At 44.6% G+C, this 16,932-nt stretch overlaps 1 protein-coding gene across 1 annotated transcript; it reads left to right on the top strand.

The window, feature by feature from the left end:
* The first annotated feature begins 408 nt into the window (after nucleotides 1-408).
* LOC144695593 (zinc-binding protein A33-like) lies at nucleotides 409-16,524 on the top strand. Its single transcript, XM_078566489.1, has 6 exons — nucleotides 409-961; nucleotides 1,050-1,145; nucleotides 1,239-1,472; nucleotides 2,805-2,827; nucleotides 2,925-3,040; nucleotides 15,798-16,524. The coding sequence occupies exons 1-6, from the start codon at nucleotides 554-556 to the stop codon at nucleotides 16,385-16,387; spliced, it is 1,467 nt and encodes a 488-aa protein (XP_078422615.1). The 5' UTR covers nucleotides 409-553; the 3' UTR covers nucleotides 16,388-16,524.
* Nucleotides 16,525-16,932: the final 408 nt, after the last annotated feature.

Genomic DNA, 16,932 nt, shown 5'->3' with positions numbered 1-16,932 from the left:
TTTTGTGAGACCGTTTGACTCAGGATGTGACAATTGTCTGGGGGGAGCTGAGGAGAGATCCATAGCCTCTGGTTGAGGTGGCATCTGTCACTTGGTTTCAGAGTATGTTGTGTCTTACCACAGGTTGTCTATTTGGGATCAGACTTCTCCAGTGGTAACTTCAGCAAGACATCCTCAACATCCACTCCTGGAGAGGTGGTCACAGTTGCTATGAGACAGGAGTATATGAAGGAGAGCAGCAGGATTCCTGTTACTCACAGGGTTCAATCTCCACCTCCTCCCATTCTCTCTCCAGCCGCTCCCACTGCCGGGACTTTCGCCCTCCTCGCCTGTGTTCAATTTTTCTTCTTCAGCTTTCTCACTCTGGTCCTCCTGATGGCTGATATAGGTTGGCCGCCCAGTGTAAAATTGGATGGGAAATAGACAAGTGTACAATAATAATTCCCTAGAATTGCAGTGAACCTCATCAGGAAGTCGCTGAGCTGAATGTGTTCACCAGCTCAGGAACATTGAAACTGAAAGTGCTTTGAGTCAGGAAGTGCTGAGTGTGAACATGGCTTCCAGACAGCCGGAGGAGAGTTTGGCCGAGGAGGCAATTTGTCCCATTTGTCTTGATTTCTTCACTGATCCGGTTTCACTGGATTGTGGACACAACTTCTGCCGCTCCTGTATCACCCAGTGTTGGGGAAAGGAGATAAACTCCTGCCCGGAATGTAGACAGGAGTTTCCGGAAAGGAACCTCAGAGGCAGTCGGGTCTTAGCGAATTTGGCTGAGAAAGCTCGAAAATTAAAGCTGAATCCGAAAGAGGTGGAAAGTAAACTTCACTGTGAGGAACATGAGGAAGAGCTGAAGCTGTTTTGTGAAACGGACAAGAAATTGATCTGTCTGATTTGTAGAGATTCGCGGGAACACAAATCTCACAACTTCATGCCGATCAAAGAAGCTGTTGGAATGTACAAGGTAAAAGGGAACAGATTTGATTACCTGATTATTTGATCACATTTTCATGGTCTCACTTTTATTTTCTGATTTTCTCTCCCAATCCCAGGATCGGGTGAAATCTTCCTTCGATTCTCTCACAGAGAAGAAATCGGCGGTTCTAGAAATGGAGCAGCAGCAGAAACAGAAGATTTCCCAAATTAGAGTAAAGTCTCCCTGTGCTGAGCTTCCAAATCTAATTCATTATTTTGTTGTTTTTATTACAGAAACATATTATTTTTAACGTTTCTTCTTCTAGAAACAGTCGAGCAGTCTGCAGACCCACATCACATCCGAGTTCACTAAAATGCACCAGATTCTCACTGAGAAAGAGCAGCGTTTAATCCAAGATCTCAGGGAAGAAGAGAGAAAAATTCTAAAAACAATGGAGGAAAATCTTTGTGAAATTCAGGGGAATTTAAATTCTATTCAGGAGAAACTCTCAAAGTTGGAAAAACAGCTGGAACAAAAAGACGGAGTTATATTTCTGAAGGTGAGGGATTATATTTCAGATTAGTTCAGTGAAAGTGCACAATCACAACATGATCCACACGAGCCTCCTCCCATCCTACTTGATTCCCTCTGTCAATATATCCTTAAACTGCTTTCCCCCTCATGTCCTTCCCCTTAAATATATCTGCAATTTTTGCCTCAGTGGGCGGAATTTAATGTGTTCCCACTGAGGCCAGTTTGGTGGTGGGAGGGATAGGACGGTGCGTGGGTGGATGATGGGTGGTGGGTACCCTGCCCCCTCCCAGCTTCTGACCTATTTAGGTTCATATCGGGAAAGTTCGTGAACTGCCTTCCCACTGCCAGTTAAGCCCCTTAAGTGGACAATTAATGCCCACTTAAGGGTCTGACCTCACTGTCACTGGTATTCACCCAGCAGCAGGCAGGGAACTCGCTATGATGGAAGCTGAATGAATAAACCCTGTCGGGGTTGCTGCTGTGTTTCTCAGGGGGGATCCCACATTCAAAAGCACTCAGTGCCTGATTGAGGGTCCCAGCATCGTGAGGTGGGTAGGGGTCACTGAGAGCTATCCCACTGCACATGCAGCCAAGCTCCCCCACTCTGCTCTTGCCGGCGACACAGAACCGGTGACCCCATTCCATCCATCACTCGCCTGTGGATCAGGTCCCTCCCCAGTGGTGCTTCTGAGCAATGAAGAGGTGCCAGCCTCTGATTGGCCAGCAACTCTCAGTAGGCGGGACGCTTATCCCTATGTTTCTTCATCCCAGGGAAGGCCCACCGCTGCCCAATGAAGAACCTGATTGCCATTTAATGTGACAGGTCTTCCCAAAAACAGGTGGCGTGGGGTCCTTGCCAGCTCAGCAGCCGGTGGACAAGACCATCAATACCCACGTTAAATTCCACCCAGTGATTCCGTGTGATAGTGAGTTCCAGATTCTCATCACTTTCTTGGTAAAGAAGTTTCTTCTGACCTCCCTGTTGGATTTATTTGGAACTATGTTATGTTTAAAGCCACTATTATTGAACTCCCTACTCATGGGGACAAATTCACTGAATCGATCGCGTCGACCCCTTTCATAATTTTAACGGACTCTATCATGTCTTCTCTTTTCTAGAGTAAAGTTGATCAACCTTTGCTGTTAATTGCACCCTCTTTGTTCTTGTCTGTAAATCTTTTTTAAACTTTCTTTTGTGCTCCGATATTCTTTGTGTAACATCCTCATTCTCTTCCATGTCTGCAGTAAGGGGAATTGACAATTCTGAGCATATTGTAACAATGTGAGTGTAATTCCTGCTTTCTGGATATAGACAGTCAGACTCCGTCAACTCAGATTTGTGTTTTGTTTATTTCAGGAGGAAGCATCTTGGAAGAGGAGGTAGGACATGAACTTCACTGAAACTCACTGCACGTTGGTAAGATTACTCAGGAAAGTGATTTTGGTTAATTTGTAATCAACTGTTTAATATTTACAGAATTAGCAGTGATGATAATGAGCTGTCACTAGCAGATGATGCCCTGCCCATCGAAAAATTCAACGGACCTTTACCGTTCCCTGTGTGGAGAGAAATGCTGGATGCCATTAACCCTGGTAAAACTCATAATTTCCTTTATCCTGATTTATATCCTATAATTTGAATCATTGTGTATACAAATATCATAGATAGTGGGTGGTATTTAATGGGGGTCTCAGCCTCAGGGTGGAATGTCAGGGAGAGCCTCGTGCTGCCTCTTTTAGGGAAGGCCAGTCACATCAAAAGCCACTCAGACATTTGACAGCACAGCAGTGGGCCTTCCCCCAGATCAAGGACCATGGGGGCGGAATCACACCCGCTGAGTGCTGACGGCCAGTCAGAGGGGCAGTGTCTGCTGCCAGTACGACACCAGCCTGAGGCCTAGGATCAAGGATGGAGCCCAGCAGACAGGTCAGTGATGGCTGGAGAGGCTTCACGGGGGAGGGAGTTTGGTCGCAATGGCGCAATGGGGTCTCAGTTCCCCTTACCGATGCTGGGTCCCTCGATCAGGCACTTGAATGCCAGAACCCACGGGAGATAGTAAGAAACCCCACACCGGCTCGTTGCCGTGCTGCTCACATGGTGATTAGCCCCGCCCGCTGCTGGGTCAATGTCAGTGGTGGCAGGATCAGGCCCTAATGTGGGCAATAATTATCCACTTGGGCCGTCAACTGGCAGCTGGTCGGGAAGGCCACCGACAGACCTTTCCATCTTGGACTTAATTGGGGAAGAGGCTGGAAGGTGACAGGGTCGTAACCCAACACACTCCCTGATTAAATGGCCCCACCGCCAAACTTGCCACTGAGCAGGGCATTAAATTCTGCCCAGTATCTTTAAGTGTTAGTTATAAAGGAACATGGTTAAAGATGTCCCTGAATGGAATTAAAGTCTGATTCATGCACTTAGTCCACTTTCTAAAGAGGATCACCTTCAACTGATCAGCTGGAACTGTTAGCTCCCTGAACATCACCAATACAGGAACTGTCAGATGAAGCGCAGTCTCCAGAACCCATCGATACTTTACAAGCTTCAGCAAGTGGAAACCTCACTATTCCCAGCTGAATCTTTCCTCCTCTGCAATACTCATCCTCCTGTTTACCAAACTCATATCCATGAACAAGGTCAGGACAGAAAGCCTGGGAATGAGGCTTTGTCTGCCGGTTGAGGGAGGGGGAGTGGTGAGGGGTATGGAGTCAGCTGGTGTTCACTGTGGTCCTGGAGAGCAAGCACAGGATTGCAATCCATTTCCTGAAAGTGCCAGGAAAGCCTATTTTCTCAATTGCCTTGAGGAAACATTGCACTCACTCTAGGTGTATATTTTTTATACATCCAGGGAGAGTATGAAGGTAGAGGTTTGACTGTGGAGTATTATATTGAATAACCGACTCCACACGTGTCCCTGTATCAAATATTGTTTGTTGCCTCGGACCAGAATGGAAATACCTTGGTGTTGAGAGCTTGATCTAAATTTTCCAGTTGGCATTGAAGAAGAGATTCGGGTTTTTTTGATGACCAGGGGTAAAGTTCGTTCTGTCCATATGCATTAATGTGACAGTGTCTAAGGGAGTCTGGATCCCTGTCTCCATCACATGGTATAGGGGTTTCAGTGGGAAGGGAGACAGCTCCGTCAATCAGGATTGGAATTCCTCTATTTTTTATTCATCCATGGGATGTTGGCATTGCTGGCGAGGCCAGCGTTTATTGCCCATCCCTAAGTGCCCTTGTGAAGGGCAATTATTTGTTGCAACCACGTGATGACTTTGCCAAAAGTAAAATATTGCAGGTGATGGAAATCTGACTGTAAAACATAAAATGATGGCAATGCTCAGCAGGCCAGGTAGTATCTTTGGAGAGAAGAACAGTGTTAACATTTCAGATCAATGATTCAGAACTGAAGAAAATTAGGAATGTAAAGAAAGCTAAAAGGGGTGGTTTGGGGCTTAACAATGTCAAAAGGCAAGGTTTGTGATAGGGTGGAGGACAGCAGAGATTAAATGACAAGTCTCAGCGTACAAAAGCCAGAGGGAGTGGTAATGGGTAACATAAAGAATCAACATTTGTGGCTAGATGATGTGTGAATGGCTGGACAGCAGCGGTCTGGATGAAAAGTAATGAAATAAAGAAAGAAATGTAAAAAACACACCGGAGATAGAGAACCCAAAACAAAATGTAGGCAGAGGATCTCATCTAAAATTGTTGAATTCAGTGTTGAGGTGAGAAGGCTGCAGAGTGCTGAGTCGAATGATAAGCTGCTGTTCCTCAAACTTCTCTTGAGATAAATTACAACACTGCAGGAGGCCGCGGATGGAAAGGTCAGAGTGGGAGCAAAATGTCAAGCGACAGGAAGCTCGGGGTCATGTTTGTGGACTGAATACTGTATTGTAAGAAGCATACGTAAATCACTTTCACTTGGTAGGAGTGTTTGGAGCCTTGGATGATGAGAATAGAGGAGGTGAAATGGCAGGTATTGCATCTCCTGTGCTTGTATGGAAAGATGCTGTAGGAAAGGGAGGGGGTATTGGGGGTGACTGAGGAGTGGATCAGTGTATCACAGAGGGAGCGATGTCTTCAGAATCCTGAAAGGGGAGGGCAGGGGATGACGTGTTTGGTGATGGAATCAGGCTGAAAGCGGGTGAAATGGCAGAGGATGATCCACTGAATACAGAAGTTTGTGGGTGGACGGTGAGGACATTGGGAACCTTATGATAGTTCTGAGTGGGAGGGGAAGGGGTGAGAGCAGAAGGGTGCAAAATAGTTCGGTCACGGTGGAGGATCATGTCAACCATGGTGGGAAGAGTCCTCCGCTGAGGAAAAAGGCAGACAAATCAGGAGTCCTAGCACTCAAGGTCCAAACAGATGTAATAGAGACGGAGTAACTGGGATACTGGAGTAGAGTTATACAGCAAACAGGGTTTGAGGGAGTGTAATCAAGTTAGCTGTGGGAGTCAATGGGCTTGTCGTGAATATTAGGGGTTATCTTATTCCCAGAAATGGAGACAGAGAAGTCAAGGAAGAGAAGGGAATTGTTAGTGATCGACCAGAAATGTAAAATGAGGGTGAAAGTTACATGCATACTAACATACGAGTTAGGAGCAGGAGTAGGCCATTTGGCCCATGGAACCTGCTTTGCCATTTAATAAGATCATGGCCTCAACTCTCCTTTCCTGTCTACCCTTTTTGACTCCCTTGTTAGTCAAGAATCTATCTACCTCTGCCTTAAAAATATTCAATGACCCTGCCTCCGCTGCTCTCTGCGGATCAGATCTCCATCTTAAATTGGAGACCCCTTATCCTTCAACTGCGTGCCTCAGTTCTAGTCTCTCTCACAAGAGGAATTGGCCTTTCCACATCCACCCTGTCAAGTTCCCTCAGGATTTTATATGTTTCAATAAGATAACCTCTCATTCTTCGAAATCCCAATGAATATAGGCCCTACCTGTACAAACTTTCCTCATATGATAACCACCTTGCACCCCTGAACCTACTCCACAATCCCAGGAATCAGTCAGATGATCCTTCTCTGAACTGCTTCTATTGCAATTATGTCTTTTCTTAAATAAGGAGACTAAAACTGTACACAGCACACTGGTATGGTTTCACCAATGCCCTGCACAATTGCAGTATAACATCCCCACTTTTATATTCCATTCCCCTTGCAATAAACAACATTCCATTTGCCATCTAATCACTTGCTGTACCTGCATACTAATGTTTTGTGATTCATGTACCAGGACACCCAGATCCCTCCGTACTTCAGAATTCTGCAATCTTTCTTCATTTAAATAATATGCTGCTTTTCTATTCTTCCAGTCAAAATGTACAAATTCACATTTTCCCACATTGTGCTCCATTTACTAAATTTTTGCCAAATCACTGATATGGATCCTTTTGTAGATTTCTTATGTCCTCTTCACAGCTTACTTTCCTCCCTATCTTTGTGTCATAAGCAAATTTGGCAGCCACACCTTCAGTTTCATCATCCAAGTCATTGATATAGATTGTAAATAGTTGAGGCCTCAGCACTGATCCCTGTGGCACTCCATTCGTTACATCTTGCCAACCTGAAAATGACCCATTTATGTCTATTTTCTGTTTCCTGTGAGCACACCAATCCTTTATCCATGCCAATATGTTATCCCCAACACCATGTAGTCTCATCTTGTACAGTAACCTTTGAAACACCTTGTCAAATGCCTTCTGGAGATCTAAGTACAGCAGTCGCAGCAGTGGGATTGGTAGTGTAGTGGTCATTTCATGGGACTAGTAATCCTCAAGTCCATTTGAATTCTGTGAGGACATGGGTTCAAATCCCACCATGCCAGCTGGTGGAGTTTAATTTCAATGAATGAATTGGGAACATAAAGCTAGTCTCAAATGTTTTTTTATTCATTCATGGGATGTGGGTGTCGCTGGCTAGGCCAGCAAATATTGCCCATCACTAATTGCCCTTGAGAAGGTAATGGTGAGCTTCCTTCTTGAACCATTGAGGTCCATATGGAGTTGGTCCACGTACAATGCTGTTAGGAAGGGTCTTCCATGATTTTGACCCAGCATCAGTGAAGGAAGGGCAGGATGGCATGTGGCTTGTAGGGGAACTTCCAGGTGGTGGTGTTCCCATGTGTCTGCTGCCCTTGTCCTTCTAGATGATAATGGTCGTGGGTTTGGAAGGTGTAGCCTAAGGTGCTGTCAAAGGTTATTAAGAATATATTTGTTGCAATTCATGGATATGATTTTATTGATGATCTGTATACATGGTGATGTCAGTTTGCTTTGTCCAGTTGTCAAAATGTCAAGCAGGAGGAAGCTTGGGAAGCTTGCTATGCAGGTGCTTTTTTCATTTTGGAGGGGGTGGGCTGTCTAACTGGAGTGCCGCCATCTTGAATGATGGTTTGAAAATGATTGTGCTGGGAACTGGCCCTACGCACAAATCTGGCCTTGATCCCAGATCAGAATAATGAGCTTGGTGCATGTTTGAGGAGGCCCTTCAAATTTATAGATGTACAGGCACTGATAGGCAGGTTTAAAACCTCTAAATATTAAAAAAATTTAATTTGCTAAGGAAGTGATGAGTGTAAACCAGTGAAACTAATCAATGTTTTAGTTCATTTTTATGATATTTTCAGGGATTTCCAATCAAATTACTCACAGATACAGAACTAGATACTCTTAATAAAAATGTTTATTCTTTGTGACCATAGAAAGTTGTAGCGCAGAAGGCGGAGATCATTCGGCACATTGCTCCTGTGCTGTCTCTTTGATAGAGTTATCCAATCATCCACTTCCCTGCTCTTTCCCTTGGAACCCTAGAAAAGATTCGGTGCAGAAAGAGGCCATTCAGCCCATCCTGTCTGTGCCGACCAAAAAAGAGAAAAAAAACTACCCGCTCATTATAATCCCACCTTCCAGCATCTGGTCCGTAGCCTTGCAGGTTACAGCACTTCAGATGCAGATCCAGATACCTTTTAAATGAGTTGAGCATTTCAGCCTCAACCCCCAACTTAGACAGTGAATTCCAGATGCCCACCACCCTCTGGGTGAAAAAGTTTTTCCTCATGTCCCCTCTAATCCTTCGACTAATCACCTTAAATCTATACCCCCTGGTAAATGACCTCTCAACCTGGGTCTTTCAAGCCTTTCCTGTCTACACTATCTAGGGCCCTAATAATTTTGTACACCTCAAATCAGATCACTCCTTATCCTCTTCTGTTCTAAGGAAAGCAACCCTAGCCTACCCAATCTCTCTTCTTGGCTGCAATTTTCAAACCCTGGCAACGTTCTGGTAAATCTCGTCTGCACACTCTCCAGAGTAATTATGTCCTTCCTGTAACATGGTGACCAGAACTGTGCATAAAATTCCAGCTGTGGCCTAACCAGCTCTATATATAGTTCCATCATCCCCATAGTCCTATCAACTTTTCCTTGCAAGTATTTAATCCAATTCTCTTTGCAATGTTCCTGTTGAATCTGTTTCCACTATAATTTCAAACAGTGTATTCCAGGTCACAACTCTCTGCGTAAAAGTAAAATATTTCCTCATATCGCCTCTGCTTCTTCTGTCAATCACCTTAAACCAGCGTCCTCTGGTTACCAAACCTTCTCCCCACAGAAACAGTTTCTCCTCATTTATTCTATCAAAAGTATTCATGATTTTGAGCTCTTCTATCAAATCTTCTCTTAATATTCTCTGGTTAAGGAGAACAACCTCAGTTTCTCCATCTGTCCACATAACTGAAGGCCCTCATTATTGGAACATTCTCGTCAGTCTCCTCTGCACCCTCTCCAAGGCCTTGACATTCTTCCTAAAGAGTGATGTTCAGAATTGAACACAGTGCTTCAGTTGAGGCCTAACCAATTTTAGGATAACCTGCTTGTTTTTTACTCTATTCCCTATTAATAAAGCCAAGTTTTTATTAACAGTCGTCTGAACGTATCCCAGCACCTTTAGAGATTTGAGTGTATACACCCAGGTCTCTTTGTTCCTGCACCTCCTTTAAAATTGTACCACTTTATTCATATTGCCTCTTCTCATTTTTCCAACCAAAATGTATCACTTCACACGTCTGTGTTAAATTTCATCTGCCCTGTGTCTGCCATTTCACTGTCTGTCTCTTTCTTCCTAAAGTCTGTTACTTTCCTTTTCATTGTTTACTACATTTGTGAGTTTTGAACCATCTTCAAACTTTTAAATTGGGCCCGGAATACCCCAAGTTCTGTCCATTAGCATATATATCAATAAAATCAATGAACCTAATACCAACTCCTGGGGAACACCACTGTATACTTCCCTCCTGTCTGAAAAACAACTATTCACCACTATTCTCTGCTTTCTGTCTCTTAGTGAAATTTATATCCATTCCCTTTAATTCCATGAGTTTTAATATTGCTGACAAGCCTCATGTGGGGCATTGTGAAATGTCTTCTGTAAGTTGACATCGATCACGCTCCCCTCATCAAATCTCTTCAGTACTTCATCAAAAACTCAGTCAAGGCATTTGCCTTTATCAAATTCATACTGACTTTATTATTTATTTGTGTGTTTATTTGTTTTATTTTTAGTCCCACACTTTTAGAAAGGCCGAATCATTCTCTCTCAGAAAATTGTCTCTACAAGTTTCCCCACCTCTGATGATGGATTGACTTGCCTGCAATTGCCGGGTTTATCCCTCTCCTCTTTTTTAAAACAGTGCATAACATTTGCAATCCTGCAGTCCTCTCGTACCTCCCCTTGATCCCAGGAGGATTGGAAGATTGTGGGCAGAGGATCCACAATTACCACCTTTTCTTCCATCAGTATCCTGGGATGCATCCGATCCAAAAGAAACTCCTCCTCACCTCCATCTTAAATGGGAGACCCCTTATTTTTAAACTCTGCGAGCTGGTTCTAGATTTTCCCATGAGGGGAAACATCCTCTCAGCATCGACCCTTTCAAATCCCCTTAGAATGTTAGACTTTCCAATAACTTCAACCCAGATTCTTCTAAACTCCAAAGGTATTGGCCCACCCTGCTCATGGTTTCCTCAGAAGACAACCCCTTCATCCCAGGAATCAGCTTAGTAAACATTTCTGAACCACTTCTAATATAAATATATTCTTAATTAAGTAATGAGACCAAAACTTTACACAGTACTCCAGGTGCAGTGTCACCAATGCCACCAATTGTAGCAAAATTTCCATATCTTTATACTCCAATCCCCTTTAGTAAAGACCAACATTCCATTTGCCTTCTTAATTTCTTGCTGTACCCGCATGCTAACTTTTTCTGATTCATATACAAGGACACTCAGATCCCTCTGTGGTGCAGCATTGTGCAGTCTCTCTCCATGTAAATAATATTTTACATTTCTATTCTTCCTGTCAAAGAGGATGACCTCACATTTTCCACATTGTACTCCATCTGCCATATTTTTACATTTTAAATCTGTCTATATGTCCTTTTGCAAACTTTGTATCCTCCTCACAGCTTGCTTTCCTACTTATCCTTGTATCATCAGCAAATTTGACAACAATACAGTCAGTCACTTCATCCAAGTCATTAAAGTAGATTATAAATATTTTAGGCCCAGCACTGATCCCTGTGATTCTCCATTAGTTACAGTTTGCCAGCCTGAAAATGACCGATTTATCCTGACTCTCTGTTTCCTGTTAGTTAGCTAATCCTCTATCCATTCTAATATCTCATGCACAACACCATGTGCTCTAATTTTGTGCACCTTATCAAATACCTTTTGGAAAGCAAATTATACTACTATTTGTTTCCCTTGTTACACTCCCAAAGTATTGCAGTAGATTTGTTTAACACATTTTCCTTTTCACAAAACCATGTTGACTCTGCCTGATTGTGTTATAATTCTCTAAATGTCCTGCTATTACCTCCTTAATAATGGATTCTGGCATTTTCCCAATGAGAGAACTTGGACTAACTGACCTATAGTCTCCTGCTTTCTGTCACCCTCCTTTCTTGAATGGTGATGTTACATTTGTAGTTTTCCAATACATTGGGACCTTTCCACAATCTTGGAAATTTTGGAAGATTGAAATCAATGCATCCACTATCTTTGCAGCTACTTCCTTTAAAATGCTAGGATGAAGCCCTCAGTTCCAGGGGACCTGTCAGCCTTTTAGTCCCAATAGCTTACCTAGTACTTTATCTCTAGTGATTGTGATTGTTTTAAGATCCTTGCTCCCTTTACCTGCGGGTTTTCTGCTATTTTTGGGATGCTTTTTTGTCTTCTACTATGAAGACAGACACAAAATACTTGTTCAAAGTATCTGCTATTTCCTTGTTTCCCATGATTCATTCCCTAGATTTACCCTCTAAGGGAGCAACCCTCACCATAGCTACTCTCTCCCTTTTTATATCATTGTAGCAACTTTCACCGTTTGATTTCATATTCCTTGGTGGTTTTTCTCTCACACTCTAATTTCTCCCTCTTTATTACTGTTTTCATTATCCTTTGCTGGTTTCTAAAACATTCCCAATATCCTGGGCTACCACTAATCTTTGCAGCACTGTAGGTCTTTTCGTTCAATTTGTTACCATCCTGAACTTGTATTTGTATCCACGAACAGTGTATGCTTTCACTGGACTCTTTCTTTCTCAGTGGAATAATAGTTTGTTGAGAGTTATGAAATATATCATTAAATATCTGCCACTGCTTATCTACTGTCTTACTTTTAACCTATTTTTCCATTCCACCTTCGCCAACTCTGTCTTCGTAACCTAGTGATTGTTTTTATTTAAGTTTAGAACTCTAGCTTTGATCTACATTCCTCACCATGAATGTGAAATTTTGTCATGTTATGATCACTCTTACCAAAATGATCCTTTGATGTCATTAATTAATCCTGTCTAAATACTTATTACCACGTCTAAAATAGCCTGTGCCATAGTTGAGTCCAAAAAATATTGTTCAAAGAAACATTCTCAAATACAGCAGAAACTCATGCTCCAGTCTACCACTGTCCAATCTATTTGAAGATGAAAACCTCCCACGTTTATTGCCATTCCTTTCTTCCACGTCCCCATTATTTATTGATTGATACTCAATCCTACAGTGTAGCTACCTTCAGGAGGCCGAGAAGCATTCCACCAGTAACTTCTTTCCTTTACTATTTCTTATCTCCACCCAAACTAATGCGACATTTTGATTCTCTGAACGTGGGTCATTTCTCAATACTGCACTGATCTCATCCTTTATTATCAGAGCTACCCCACCTCCTTTCCTTACTTCCTGTCCTTCCAAAATGTCAAATATCCTTGAATATTCAGGTCCCAGCTGCAGTCACTTTGCAGCCATGTCTCTGTAATGGAGGTCATACCACACTCATTTATTCCTATTTATGTTATCAATTGATCCATCATCTTATGAAAGCTGTGTGCAAAGGGCCTTTCATTTTGTATTTTTATGATTTTCCTGACACTGACCTTATGTACTGTTGCACTCTTATGTTTGTATCTCTGTCCCTTCCTGTCACAATCTTGTTCTCATTACTCTGCACCATTGCCTTGTCCTTCCTTTTAAACTTTTGTGAACACTGCCACCCAACACTATTTAGTTTAAAGCTCTCAGTCCTCATAGGGTCATGGGTGGGAATGTTCCCTCCATTAGGTGGGGGGTGGGGGGGGTGGTTGTGCAGGGGCGGGCGGGGGCAGGTGTGAACCCGATTGGCGGCCCCCGATTGGGTCCGTGCCGCCATTTTACGTGGCTGGGCCAATTAAGACTCACCCAGCGTGCAGTGCGCCCGGAAGCGCTGAGCACTCCCTGTGCGGGCAGGGGGATTCCCTGAGTCCGGGCCGGTGCGCGAAAGAGCAGAGGTGCCTCAGGGAGATTGGTTTAAGTTTTAAAAAGGTAATTAAAGAAAAAAAATTTTAAGACATGCCCCCTCATGTGACAGAGTCACATGAGCTGGGACAGGTCAATGAATTTTTATAAAAATTTATATTCAATTTATAAAAACTTTGTGAAACCTCATCCCGCCCATGGAGGAGGTTCCATGAAAAATGCGAAGGCAGCCTGGACTCTTCGCCTGCCCGCCAACCTAATGGTTGGACGCAGCTCAGTTTATTGGTTTAATTAGTTTTTAAATGGCCTTAATAGGCCTTTGACAGTTCGGCGGGTGTGCAGCCGAGTCGGCTGCGCGCCGACCGAATTTAAAATCAAAATAACACGCGGTGATGTCGGGACGCACGCCCGACGTCACCCCATGTCATTTTACGCCAAGCACCCCCGCTCACTGAGTCGAAAAATCTGGCCATAGAGTTATTAAGGTCTACAGCACAGGAAAAGGCCCTTTGGCCCATCAAGTTTGCGCCAGTCAAACAAGTATCTAACTATTCTAATCCCATTTTCCTGCACTAGGCCAAAAGCCTTGTATGCAATGGCATTGCAAGTGCACATCCAAATACTTCTTAAATGTTATGAGGGTTTCTACCTCTACCACCCTTTCAGGCAGTGAATTCCAGATTCCCACCACCCTCTGGGTGAAAAACTTCTTACTCACATCCCCTCTAAACCACCTGCCCATTACCTTAAATCGATGCCCCCTGGTTATTGATCCCTCCACCAAGGGGAAAAGTTCCTTCCTGTCTCCACTATCTATGCCCCTCATAATTTTATACACCTCAAACATGTTCCCCTCAACCTCCTCTGCTCCACTCGAAAATAACATCAGTCTATCCAATCTTTCCTCAAAACTAAAACTCTCCAGCCCAGGCAACATCCTGGTATATCTCCTCTGCACTCTCTCTAGTGAAATCACATCTTTCCTATCATGCGGATTCCAGAACTACACGCAATACTCTAGCTGTGGCCTAACCAGCGTTTTGTACAGTTCCAGCATAACCTCCCTGCTCTTATATCCTATGCCTCAGTTAATAAAGGCAAGTATCCCATGTGCCGTCTTAACCACCTTATCTACCTGTTCCGCTACATTAAGGGACCGGTGGACATGCACACCAAGGTCCCTCTGATCCTCGGTGCTTCCAAGGGTCCTACCATTCACCGTGTATTCCCGTGCCTTGATTGTCCTGCCCAAGTGCACCACCTCACATTTATCCGGATTAAATTCCATTTTGTCATTGATCAGCCTATCAATATCCTTCTGTAATCTAAGGCTATCCTCCTCACTATTTACCGCCCCACCATTTTTGTGTCATCCTCTTCTTCAGTTCTCTGCCCAAAGGCAGGTCTGACCCCAGCACCGCAACCTCCACCACACGGAGGGCAAGAATGCAGGTCCCAAATCCATCCCACCGGAATGAGGATTGATCACCATGCAGTTGACACCAATCTGACCCACACCAGTCATCCAGCCAACTAGGGCCCAAGGAGGCTAAGTTGCTTTGGCAACATGCTCTTCTCCATTCATGTTATAGTCTGGAACTGTAAATAGACTGTAAATAGTAATGGTCAAGGCTCCAATTTTAATTCTATCACATAGAATCTCTCCCACTTTTACCACCTGCCATTTGCAGGATTTACAAGTTGATTCTCAACCTCTTTGGCCATGTTGCAAACACACATTCCTTGGCCATCAAGTCCTGGAGTGGGACTTGAACCTGGAGTTTACGGCTCAGAGGCAAGGACACTGCCCACTGCGCCACAAGACCTCCAAAGTTCTCATTGCAGCCCGATTTGTACAATTCACCAGGAGCCTGGTCCCTGTGCAGTTCAGGTGAATGCTGTCCCAATGGTACAGCTTCCTCCGTCCCCAGTGCTGGTGTCAGTGTCCCATCCATCAAAACACTTTCCCATCTGTTCTGTAAAATATCTCCATGCTTGTGGGGAATTTGTTGCAGTAATTTGTGGGTAACTTTCACCCCATAATCTCACACACAGGCACACACACAGGCAACTATTCCTATACACATAAACGTAGTACTCACACTCACACACCTGCCCATCCACACACACAAACACATCCACACACACATACCCCCCGATCCCCAGTGAGTCTCTCCCCCCGATCCCCAGCGATTCTCTCCCCCGATCCCCAGCGAGTCTCTCCCCCGATCCCCCCCCAGCGAGTCTCTCCCCCGATCCCCAGCGATTCTCTCCCCCGATCCCCAGCGAGTCTCTCCCCCGATCCCCAGCGAGTGTCTCCCCCCGATCCCCAGCGAGTCTCTCCCCCGATCCCCAGCGAGTCTCTCCCCCGATCCCCAGTGAGTCTCTCCCCCGATCCCCAGCGAGTCTCTCCCCCGATCCCCAGTGAGTCTCTCCCCCGATCCCCAGCGAGTCTCTCCCCCGATCCCCAGTGAGTCTCTCCCCCGATCCCCAGCGAGTCTCTCCCCCCGATCCCCAGCGAGTCTCTAATTCTCTGCTTTTCTCTCCCAGTCTCTGTGACCCTGGATGTGGAAACAGCGAATCCCCGGCTCGAGGTGTCTGAGGATCTGAAGAGTTTGAAATGGACCCGGACCCGGTGGAGTCTCCCTGACACCGGGAAGAGGTTTATAGACTGTCCCTGTGCCCTGGGATCAGAGGGATTCACATCGGGGAGACATTACTGGGAGGTGGAGGTGAAGGGGAATCGGTGCTGGATTCTGGGAGTAGCCGCAGAGTCTGTGGAGAGGAAGGACGGGGTCAGTCTGATCCCGGAGACTGGATTCTGGACCATTGGGCGGGTTGGGGATCAGTTTTATATAAACTCCTCTCCTGGATCCCGTCTCCCTGTCGGTCAGATCCCCGGGAAGGTGGGAGTTTATCTCAGTTTTGAGTCTGGGACAGTTTCATTTTACAGCGCGGACACCAAGTCCCATCTCCACAGCTTCACTGGGAATAAATTCACTGAGAAACTTTATCCTTTCTTCTGGACTCGGGATGAAAACCAGTTTCTGAGAATCTGCTCCGGTTCTGACTGGATCCGGGAAAGGGGCGGGGCCTCTGGGGGGGGGGTCTACATCATCCCTGACCTCACAATGACCTAACCGCCTGGTTAGGGTCAGAGGTCATGGGCTGGGGGTTAGAAACCACCATTGACAACAGGTTGTTACTAAAAGTGTCATTTAATTTCCAAATTGTAAAATCCCAATCAGACTGTAAATAAAACCAATACAAATATAAAAGTCAGAGGATTAAAATAAAATATAAATTAAATATCTTGTCTCTCTCCTTCCTTCATTTACTCCCTGCTTCAGTCAGTGAAACCACCCAGTCCCATCCTCCATCTCTTCACCTGTTTCCCAGTTTGTAGCTGGGATTTCTTCTGTGTTTCCATTTCTCACTCTGCACCCAGAACATGAAAACCTGAGAGTGAAATCCAGATATTGAAGGGTGACAATACTGCATTTCCATGGCCTTTGGGAATTTACATATTTCTCTCTTCAACTCCCTCACTTCAAGCTGACCCTTTCCCCAGAGTTCATGCTGAGACTCTCTTTCCACACTCCCTCTCAGTTTAATACTGACACACTCCTTCCTCACACCCTAAAGGACCAATCCGATCATCTACCCCTTTCCCTCTCTGCTCCTC

This window comes from Cetorhinus maximus, chromosome 21 (assembly GCF_964194155.1).
Source record: "Cetorhinus maximus chromosome 21, sCetMax3.hap1.1, whole genome shotgun sequence".
Taxonomy (NCBI): Eukaryota; Metazoa; Chordata; class Chondrichthyes; order Lamniformes; family Cetorhinidae; genus Cetorhinus; species Cetorhinus maximus.
This window is presented reverse-complemented; position numbering and strand designations above follow the sequence as displayed.

Bases quoted from the DNA above. Each gene is read 5' to 3' on its own strand.
- LOC144695593 (XM_078566489.1), top strand. From the start codon at position 554: ATGGCTTCCAGACAGCCGGAGGAGAGTTTGGCCGAGGAGGCAATTTGT. The intron at 1,146-1,238 runs GTAAAGTCTCCC...TTCTTCTTCTAG, and splicing joins AGAAGATTTCCCAAATTAGA to AAACAGTCGAGCAGTCTGCA. The intron at 2,828-2,924 runs GTAGGACATGAA...TAATATTTACAG, and splicing joins GAAGCATCTTGGAAGAGGAG to AATTAGCAGTGATGATAATG.